The sequence below is a fragment of the Octopus bimaculoides genome, chromosome 6 (genome assembly GCF_046866305.1).
Source record: "Octopus bimaculoides isolate indiv1 chromosome 6, ASM4686630v1, whole genome shotgun sequence".
NCBI classification, from domain to species: domain Eukaryota; kingdom Metazoa; phylum Mollusca; class Cephalopoda; order Octopoda; family Octopodidae; genus Octopus; species Octopus bimaculoides.
In genome coordinates this window covers 35,509,989-35,521,292 of record NC_142933.1, presented here as the reverse complement: position 1 = coordinate 35,521,292, position 11,304 = coordinate 35,509,989, and the positions used below count along the sequence as shown (strand labels likewise).

Genomic DNA, 11,304 nt, shown 5'->3' with positions numbered 1-11,304 from the left:
ACCGTGTTCTGAGTAAGACTATCACTTGATGAACACATGGCTCTGCTTCTTTCCTTTGTGTATTTACACTCTTTCAATTACTCGGCATTACAGTCCTAAGCACTGAATATAATTTCTTCACAAACATCCATGTTATTTTTTCAAACAAAAACAAACAATTCTGCAAAACAAAATTTAAGACCAGACTTCCTCCACTATGTGGCAGGAGGGAGAATGTCAGAAATCTCACCAAAAGAAGTGAGCTTGTTATTCTATTCAGGTGACAAAAATTTTAAACCAAATACATTCCAATATGAGTGACTGAGTTGAGATCAAGTATACCTTTCGTATGTCAAACATAATAATATTAATAATAAACAACCATAAAGTTATATTACGTTTTTTTTTTTGTTTAATATATAATAAAAAGATGACATCTTTTATTGCTGGAAGTTCTATGAACTACAGGTGACTGAAATATTGGCCAAAATGTGATAACTAGAAAATATTCACTTAACATTTCTGAAATGTTTCTGTAAACATTTAGCTGAAATTTTTTTTAAAAAAACCAAAAGATGATAACAAAAGAGGAAGATGGTTAATTAAGAGAGTAAGTTAATTGTGTTGGAAGATAGATACAGGTTGATGTAAGAAAGGAACAAAAAATGAACAATGATGCGATTGAGATGACTGATTTGTTCTTTCACTAGATAATGAATTTATAAGAGAAACTATAATGACTGTTGAAAACAGCAGCAAGACATTGAGGTGAACAAGTCCAGCTGTGGGTAAACAGTGTGATCCAGGTGATATCACTGATGTATTGGGAAAAACAGAGTTGTTAGAGATAGAAGTAGAGTGACACGATGATGAGACAGATGATATTATGATGATGATAATAATAATAATGGTGGTGGTGGTGATGATGATGATGATAATAATGATGATGATGAATAGTAGTAATATCATCACTACTATTTGTAGGAAGATTGGCTGTGACAGTAAAATAGATCAGTTTCCTAACAAAACAGAGCTGTTCCATAACTTTTAATAGTATGGCTGACAGTAACTATAAGTGTATATCTAGAAATAAAACAGTGGTATGATGAAGCTAAGGTGATTGGAAAGAGAAAAGGTGAGTGAAAAGAAAACACTGTGTGGCTTAAAGATCTATGGTTTAGGTGAAGGGGTAGCAGGAGATTGGACCACCATACTATCAGCAACATCTGTTGCAGTAGCAGCGCCTGAAAATTTAAAAAAAAAAATTTTTTTAAATCAATAAAAGAAAAATTGTTGAGAGAATGATAACTTATGTTCATTGTGTATATGGAAAGGGTACTATTATTATTATTAGAAACATATTAGTAATTAACCCGTTGCTTGTTCTGTGTATCATGTGATATACAAGACATATTTTATGAAAATGCTTTGGACAGGCAAAGTGTTAAGTAATGCTGTTACAAACATCAACTCTGCTGAAAATATGTCACATAATTATTCCTAATCAATTAAACCTTGACAAAGTAGAGTTAAATCTTTATGCTGCAAACACATTCTTCTAATATTTTAAAATATTATATGCTAATTTTTCAGACAAAAATTATATGCAAACAAAATAAGTGTAACACTGAAAATTTCAGAATAAGTTGATGCATCATGACTAATAAAATTGACCCCAGATCATTTACATCCTACTTAAAATTACATCACATGAAATGTTTTAAAGACACATGGATTCTGGGTAAAATTAAAGTTGTCTTGAACAAATGTAGTAACTGTAATTCTATCTGCAGAATAGTAGTTGTATAACATATATCTAAACAATGTGCATAAATTAGATGAAGCATTGGACAAAAGTAAAATATGAACTCTATTTCAAGAAACACAAATTAGATGAAGCATTGGACAAAAGTAAAATATGAACTCTATTTCAAGAAACACAGAGTCTAATGTTTTATACACATATATAATGATGGCAATGATGAACCACTGAACACACATCTCAAAAACTAAATATACAGAACAGGCATATATTTTATATATTGTAATTGAGACAGTAGATGATCAACAAAATAAGGTAAGGTACTGATTTGACATGGGAGGGGGTTCAAGATAGAAATAACAAAAGCCAGCACTGAAGGACACCACACTATTTTGCAACAACTATATAATGCAAACTAGTAATGCCAAATCGAAGGCTATAACAGTGAAATATGGTCTATTAGAGAACTATAACAGAGATATATGGTCTACTAGGGGACTTTAACAGTGATATATAATTTATAAAGCACTATAACAGTGACAGGTGAACTATTAGGTCTGTAACAGTAATATACGATCTGTAAAGGACTATAATAGAGAGAACATTAATTAGAAGTTCATGCAATTTAATCAATAACCGATAATTAATTAAGATATAATCTACAAGTATTATCTCACCTGGGGTACCTGATGTAGCCATTTGTCGTCCAGTTGGTGGTATTGGTGTTCCTTGTGGAGGCATACCATGACCTTGAGTGGAGTATGGGCTTCCAGATCCATGAGTGTAAGGATGTGTGTTTTGTCCAGGTGGCGCTCCAGGGTAGTTTTGTTGCGAATAAGAGCCTTGTGGATATTGTTGCGGAGGATGGCCTTGGTGGAAGTGTTGACTCTGTTGTGCAGGTCCCTGGTGATGGTATGGAGGATACTGACCTCCCTGTTGAGGAGGACCCTGTTGAGGATAGTGTGGCTGTGAAGCTTGTGTTGATGGTGGATATCCACCTGTATTACCTGCAGGCTGTGGAGAATAGTGAGGATGGCTATGACCGGTATGGGTATACGGTTGAGTGTGACTAGCCTGTTGTGGAGGATATGGATGGGGTGGTTGGTTGCCTGTATTTGCTGATCCTTGTTGTGGCATTAATGGATGGCTCTGAGAAGCATTAGGAGGTCCTTGTTGAGGAAATGGACCCTGGCCTTGTGGACCACTATGAGAAATATATGGAGACTGACCTGGAGGCATTGGTCCCTGAGGATACTGGTGAGGTGTAGAGACAGGTGGTGCCCCTCCAGCTGGTTGACCACTTTGTTGAGGAATCATAGGTGTTGGTCCAGTCCCTGGGCCAGCTGCACTGGCACTCTGAGAGAACTGACCAGGCTGTGACTGTCCTTGAGAATTCCCTGATGTTTGTGGAGGAAATGTATGAGACTGTGAGTTACTACTGGTACTACTGTTACTATTACTGCTGCTGTTGTTGTTGTTGCTGTTATTGTTGGCTGACGCAGGATTGAAATTGGTTGTATGGCTGAAGCTAGTATTCGGTACCAAAGTGGCTTGCTGACCAGCAGATGGAGTGACACTGGCAGAAGACGAAGGTAAAGCGGCTGGTGTTGACTGAGGTGGTGTTGGCTGTGCAGGTTGTGGAGTTGGTGTTTGACTGGTTGGATTAGGTGGAGCAGGTGATCCATGAGGTACATGCTGATGGACTTGAGGACCTTGTGGTGGCATTGGGGAACCATGCAGTGGATAATTAGGACCAACTGCAGCAGCTAATGCAGGGTTTTGGGAAGCTGACGAGGTGTTCTGGTTTGAAGAAGATCCAGACCCTTGGTTACCTGAAACAATGAAAAACACCTTAGGTGAGATTTTAAAGAGAGCTGAGGGATGAGTTATGACATCCTTTTTCCAAGAGCATTTGTGGTATAAGTGGAGTTAAATAGTATTAGTCAAGGATTTAAGTTGTATTACAGATTTGGTTTATTGTAAGCTTTCCTCTTGCTCTACCGTACCAGCACTTACCAAAGTGATATAATTAATGAGACAATGTACAATTTACCCTTATGTAATATGTGGAAGCCATGTATCTCCTGTATAACTAAGACACCTGTGCATGTGCCTCTATCATACTTTAAGCCTCTCATTACCTGGTATAAAGTCCCTCTCTCCCTACAACAACTCTAGAGAGGCTTTTACTTCAATTTGCAAGTTACTTGCCAACCTCACTAGTGCTGGTGTCATGAAAAAAAAAGCACCCAGGACACAGTGTGAAGTGGTTGGCTTTAGGAAGGGCCATCCAACCATAGAAATCACACTAAAACAAACAATGGAGGTTCACACAGTCCTCCAACTCATTGAATCCTATCAAACTGTCCAACCCATGCCAGCACGGATGACAGACATTAAATGATGATGATGATGATATGATAGACGTGAAACGAGTAACTATGAAATTCTTACCTTGGTCCCCTGCTGCTGTAGCTCCTTGATTTTGCTGCCGTTGTTCATTCATATGTTGCTGTGCAGCAATTTGTCGGGCACGATATTCAGCAGCTCTTATTTGGTCCATATGAAACTGTTGACGTTCTTGAAGTAACTGTTGACGTTGATATTCCAACTAAGAAAGACAACAGATAACCATAACATTTCAGAGTGCAGAGAAACTAAAGATGTCAAACAACAACAACATAATTACAATAATTAGAACATGATTTCGTCATAAACTAATGGTCAACTTACTGCTTCTCTTTCTCGATCCATGATTGCTTCAAGTTCCTCAAAATGTCTTAACTTGATCTCCAATTTCTTCATTTGAGTTTCAACTAACAAAGCAACCAGGCTTTTGATTTTACGCTCCTCTACTCCAGCCAAATGCTGCAGATTAAAACAAAACAGAAGAGCAGTTGATAAATTTTTAGCATACTTTGAAACAATGAATGCAACCACACGTTCTACACAATCACCACCCACACAACAAGCAAGAACAACATGAAAATAACACAAGGAATAACAGATATCACCACAAAGCAAATTTGATGAGATGCACGCAAACATCTTCACAGACCAGCAAACAATAATTATACACACATCTCAGGAACACAGTGGTCAGCTAGAGATGCAATGATAAACTTCTTTAGAATCACTAAAAATAATGATGATAATAATTCTAGAAAATATACAGAGTTTACCTTTGCTTTTACTGCAGCAGCTGCAAGTGCTGCAGCAGCAGCTGTTATAACATTGCCCTTTTCTTTAGGGTCAAAGGTCGAAGCTACTTTAGCAGCAACATCATTCTTGCTGTGAACATCACCAGTAAGCCCATTGTTGGTATTTTTATCATCCGCATCACTAGCATTTGGGCATGACTGTTGCTGTTTTGCAACACTACTGTCGATCTTCTCAGCAGAATCTGCAGCCAATGTTGCACCACTTCCAGATGTAGGACCACCTCTTTGTTGACCAGAATCCTGGATAACAGAACAAGGTTTGGAGATTAAAATTTAAAACAACTAAACACAAAGTGGTTTTAATGTCATCATTATCAACAATTTATATTAGTACCAGTCAAATATTTGGGTCAATATAAGCAATACCCTCCCCCAATTGTGTGGCCTTGTACCTAGTTTAGCAAATAGTTGTTATCCTTATTATGATTGTTAGTTAGCAAGAAGAGAAAGGGGTTTTGAAATTCTTTTAGACTGGTGAAATCAAAGCAGTTGATGCAGGAGAAATGTGAGTAAGGCAGAAATTGAGAGAGGAATAGTTGTGTAAATAAAGATTGGACAATACGTTTAGAGGAGCATTTGCAGAGTAAAACACAGAGACAAGATGGACAGACCAGGTGAACAAAGCAGGTGTTACGTAGCTTGCAAGTTGAGAGGAGTAGTTATAGTAAAAGCTGACTAGATAAGAAGAATGTTAAAGGCTGTTAATGAAGGAGCCTTTGCCAAAGGGATATTTGACTTTATTTTATTTTTGAGGTGATGTGATGTGATCTAGAATGTTTGAGTAGCAGCAGACAACTACTCCAATCTGGGTCGTACTTGTTTTTCGCAGAGGGTTAGTCTCAGAGAAGGAATATTTCCAAAACCATAGAGAGGAAGATTTATCATTAAGATGCACTTTTAGTAATGTTATATTTGTGACAATAACAAGAAATATCATGCAAATTGATGAGGCCTAGTATTTAGTGAGTTTGAAGTTTTGAGTTTTGAGTTTTATTCATCAGCAGAAGCAATAAAGTAGACTACAATAAAACAACTGCAAACTAGCCAATAAATTTTAATAAGTGACCAAAGAAACCAAACTAAATCCAATTACAAATTGTTAAGTCCTACCAGAATAAATGTCCAAAACATAACAAACTGCAGCTAAATTCAGTTATTTCACACACTGTAAATACAAAAATCACTTACTTCATCATCTTTTTTGTCAGATTTTTTTTCATTAGCATCAGTTTCCATAGATTCTTCAGTCTAATAAAAGATGACAAACAAATCTAGGATAGAAGCTATTTTTATAACAACATTTTTATTATTTGAGATTATCTTTACAAATAAATATATTTAAAAATTCTAAATCGTAATTTGTTCTATTTTGAGGACTGTCATGTAATTTGTTGTGGAACATTATCAGTGAATATATGGATTATATGAGCTGTGTGTATTTATGTAAGATGGGGTGTTGTTGTATGGCAGTGAATATAGAGGATGGATGAGTGTTTGTGTGTGATTTTTGATCTGAAATGCTGAGACTAAGTGCAGGTATAGCCACTGATGTATACAACAGAGACACCTAGAACTGGTATAAATTGAGTTAATAGGCAACAAATTATACAGTTTTATTTCCATACAAAATTACACTCTGCTAAATCATAAGTTAATCCTTATAATTTCAAGATAAGTTAGCACAAATGGTAAGGGGTCAGATTTAGAATATGTAGTGTAATGTCACATGTTTCTACGTTCTTATAAACTCCCTTTATCTTTCATTTCACCAGGGGGCCAATAAAATAAACACTTGCAACTTATGGATCAGTAATATCATACTGTGGAGGCACATGGCTTAGTGTTTAGGATGTTGCACTCATGATAGTAAGATTGTGGTTTTGATTTCTGGACCAGGTAATGCATTGTGTTCCTGAGCAAAACAATTCATTTCAAGCTGCTCCAGTCCACTCAGTTGACTGGTGTCCCATCCAGGAGGGGAATCTATACACCACAGAATCCGATAAACCAGCCTTATGAACCTATGACTTGGGAAGGACCTTTGATTCCTTTTGAATATCATACTCCTAAAATATTTCAACATTAATGACCAAATAGATAAGGTACTGGGAACCACACAAGAATCTGACAGTTCATCTATGACAGCAATTATAGCATTGTGCCTGTGGACAACACAATTACCGGCTCTCTTTAAGAATTTATCCCAAGATGGTTTTAATTCACTGCTGTACGTAGTGACATTGCTTGTAGTGCCAAGTTCAATTTCTCCCTCAAAAAAACCTGATTGCAATGAAACAATTTCAGCAGCCTTATGGATCCTTAATCAGAAATTGTTAGACAACAAAAATGTTTGTGCCTAATACATCATTATGATCATTCTGATTGTATTATTAAGTTTTCTTTCCTCAAAATATATTGTTGCTATTTTACAAATCCAAATGATAACTTTTGACATAGGTACAAAGCCACAACTTTTGTGAGAAGGTGATTAAATCAATACCAGTACTTGTTTGCTCATCATTTTATCGACTCCAAACTTTTTAAAAAGCAAAGTCAACTTCTCCGTAGAACTTAAATTCAAAACAGGACTAAATACCACAAGGCTTTTTACCTTGTAACTTCACCAATTTTTGTCATTTTACCCCTATTAATCATAACAGGTTGTTGTAATGACTTTTCCTTAAAATTTCAATACCAATTTCCCACATGTTCTGAGTTTTTTAACTGCTAAATATACTTGAGAAAATATCCATGCTATGGCAATATGGTTCAATGTATCCATATTTTTCTAAGAACATTAATTCTTTTTTTGATATATTAAACTAAGTGTGAATACAGAGTAATATGAAATGAGAATCATGTTTACTTTCTTACATATAACCATACTTACATCCACAACTAGTTTAAAACACAAATGCATTTCTATGGTCAATACTAGACTGCTCCTGAAAGATGATATGCCAGAGGATATGTTGATAATATTCCCCATGAAAGGAGACAAATGAAGAGATAAATTTGATACTTTTTATATGCAACCAAGCATTTCTTTACATCCATTTTTCCATGATGGCATGGGTTGGAGAGATACTTATTTGAGGCAATATTTTACAGTCAGATCCTCCTCTTCTCACTAACACATAGCTATTATTCAAGTTGAGAATCCTTTATGCCACTGTGAAGTGAGATAATAGCGAAAGCACTGACACAATACAAAATCTTCTTCCAAAAGAGTCATGTCATTCTGGGGTTTTCAAAGATCTTTTTTTTTTTGAATTCTTTTATATAATTAATAATTCTTAATCTAAAAATAATTTCTATTTGGTATGCTGTTTATATTGTGTCTCACAAAAGGAGAAAACATAAACACAAACACATGATGGGCTTCCATATCAACCATTTTCACTCACAAGACATTTGATCAGCTCAAAGCTATAGAAGATGCTTTTTCAAGATGCCACATAGTGTGATTGAACCTGAAACTATGTGGTTGCAAAATGAACCACACAACCATGCCCACACCAATGCAAGCAGACTACCATACTGATTATGATTATTATCTCTCGGCCATCAGTCATACTATTGCCCATCTCTATTACTATCAATCTCTTGCTTATCCTCTCTCGCATAGTTGCCATCACAGTCTCTTTTCCATTACCCCCTCCTCAACCACTCTCTCGCTCCAATTACTTTGTTTCTCCCATCATTCTGAGATACTCTCTCAACCACATGCTTCTTGTCATCACTCTCTCTTCTATTCACCCTTTTTTTGTCACACTGCCTTGAATGAACAGAGAAAATGTACAGTGAAGACACTTTACTCAAACCAAGGAGATGACAACTTCTCTAGTGCTGTTGCTGTGACAAAATGTATGCCCAGTACACTCTGTAAATTGGTTAATAAAACAACTTGGCCATAGAAACTAAGCCAAAAATGGAATGCACAATTGAGATGTTATTCCCAACTGTGTAGACGAATAAGAAAAGACTCAGACCACAAAGATATACAATGGATGCCTGTATGGAAAGCAGCAGGATAATGATGATGATGATGATGATGATGACAACGATGATGACCATTTTGCTGTTACTACTAATTGATAATGTGAGAGGAAAGTATCCTACTCTCACACACCATCAAATTATTCCAAGGAGTTGAGTGATGTTGAGTTTCAGGAAAATCTGTTTAATATGACTAGTATGTATAAATCTATTACCGTTCCTCTCTCTTTTTTATGGTCATCCTTCACAGCAGATTCATCTGTTTGCTTCAGAGCATCAGCTTGTGCCTCTGCTTCAGCAGCATCTAGAAGAATTTACAGAATACCAATAACAATAAAAATAATTCACAAATATAGAATCCAATAATACTGACAATCTGGAAATATCATAAAAGGATTCCTTGATTTGAACAATGAGCAACCTGCCTGAAACTACCCCTCATTTTATGATACAAACTTCTTGCTATAATATGATCAAAATTAAAGCCTTCAATCAAAATTTCATTTTATAATAAAATTTTTCATAATTTTAAAAGATTAATTGAAATAAAGACAGTGCATTTCAACAGAAATATGGTAATAAAAGGGTTAAAGAAAACTGTTTGATCTATTAACTGTCACAGTTTTAAAAGTGAACATTTTTATATATAAAGTAACAAATGTTGTAGTTCTAGCAATAAGAAAGCAAAAGTTGAACTTCAAACACCAAAGTTGTTAGTCTTAAAAGTAACATTATTTAATAGTTTAAGAAAAAGAAATAGGACAAACCTAGGCCGTGATCAGATTTGAGAGAAAACAACAATAACAACATTAAACATTTAACTCACCTGTCTCTTCTTTAGTTGTGCCTGCAATACCACTTCTGTCTAACCCAAAATTGGCATCAACATTCTTGCCTTCTTTGATGGCTTCTTCAACTACTTTCATATGAGCATTAGTGAGAGCTGGTGGTACTTCATCTTTCAATTTGTTGAATTCAGCTGAAAATTATAAAACAAAATTTCCCTAATTTCAATGGACCAAAAACAAACTATTTTTCTTCCAGGAAACCAAAGGAAAGTTGTTGAAAATACGAAGAGATAGGGAAAAACGAAACAAACTATGAACAGAGAATTTCATCCAGTAAAGCAGGAATAATACAATAAATCTTCATTTCTTTGGAAAGTGTGAACAAGAAAAGAGGTGGTAGAAATTAGTTTCAGGTATCAACTTAAATAAATCATGTTTATTTAGGTAAGAAATGAAAATCGATTTTTTTTTTGTTTGTTTTCTAACTGATAAGGAAAAGGATGGGACTAAATTTAAGATACAACAAAATTTACTTCTAGCACAAAGGAAAATATTCTATAATTTAAGCAAAGTTGAATCAGTCAGTTAATACCTATGGCCTTTATTTGAGTAATATCACTGTATTATTATTTTACTGTGCTATGTAAAAAGCACTCATGCCAGTGCGACATGGAGGTACTCAAGCAACACCACATTAAAAGCACTCAGCACACACAGTAAAGTAGTTGGCATTAGGAAGGGTATCTAGCCAAAGAAACCATGCCAAATTCAGATTGGAGCCTGGTGCGCCTCTGACTTGCCAGCTCTAATCAAACCATCTAACCAATGCCAGCATGGAAAAACGGATGTTAAATGATGATGTTGATGATGATGATGAGATATATACATTTACAAGAAAAGGGGTGACAGTGATTTCAAAGTTTCAGCCTACTAGCCTTCATTGAACTATGGTACATTAGGGTTCATCTTAGCTTTATCTAGTCTCTGGTAAATTGTTTATTTAGAGTACACAGAATAATTATTAAGTTTAGTACATGCATGTCTAGAAAGTAGATGTATGGGTGGGGTGATAGAGAAGGGTTGGCAGTAAGAATGTTTATAGAGTGAGTGTTGATATTACTGGTTTTATTGTTTGAAGTTGGAGATGTGTTACAGAGCTCCAGCAAGCATGTGTAACAGAGCTCCAGATATAGTACATGAGGCCGTTAGTACAGAAAGTTTCACAGAAAGATATAAGGAGAAAAGGTTAATTGGTGAGATGCATTGCAGGTGTTTGAGTATTGTTGATGTTATGTGATTTCTATTTACAAAATACTGTTCTGTTAGGGTAAGAGCAATAAAAAATGTATTCCATCCAATGAGGAATAAATATCATTTAATGTACACAGTATAAAGACAAGAGTTACTAATAGTTTCTTGGTGTGAAGACAAGTGGCTAGGCACATTATAAAAACTTGCCTAGTTTCATGTCTTCACAGACAGAGACTATTAGTAGCTCTTATCTTTAAATCGTATACTTCAATGATATATGTGTGGAGAGGGAGAGAGTGATAAC

At 35.5% G+C, this 11,304-nt stretch overlaps 1 protein-coding gene across 2 annotated transcripts in view; it reads right to left on the bottom strand.

The window, feature by feature from the left end:
• Positions 1-318: 318 nt before the first annotated feature.
• The window catches only part of LOC106871460 (SWI/SNF complex subunit SMARCC1), a 43,578-nt gene continuing 32,592 nt past the window's right edge, over positions 319-11,304 (bottom strand). The window contains exons 17-24 of one of the 2 annotated variants that reach the window (XM_052968909.2): positions 9,788-9,940; positions 9,177-9,265; positions 6,151-6,210; positions 4,924-5,202; positions 4,475-4,609; positions 4,196-4,352; positions 2,419-3,573; positions 319-1,223 (exon numbers count right to left, since the gene is read on the bottom strand). In XM_052968909.2, the coding sequence (XP_052824869.2) occupies positions 1,150-1,223; positions 2,419-3,573; positions 4,196-4,352; positions 4,475-4,609; positions 4,924-5,202; positions 6,151-6,210; positions 9,177-9,265; positions 9,788-9,940 (2,102 nt within the window). In that variant the 3' untranslated portion in view covers positions 319-1,149. The remainder of the gene's footprint in view (positions 1,224-2,418; positions 3,574-4,195; positions 4,353-4,474; positions 4,610-4,923; positions 5,203-6,150; positions 6,211-9,176; positions 9,266-9,787; positions 9,941-11,304) is intronic. The other variant, XM_052968910.2, reaches the window with a different exon arrangement.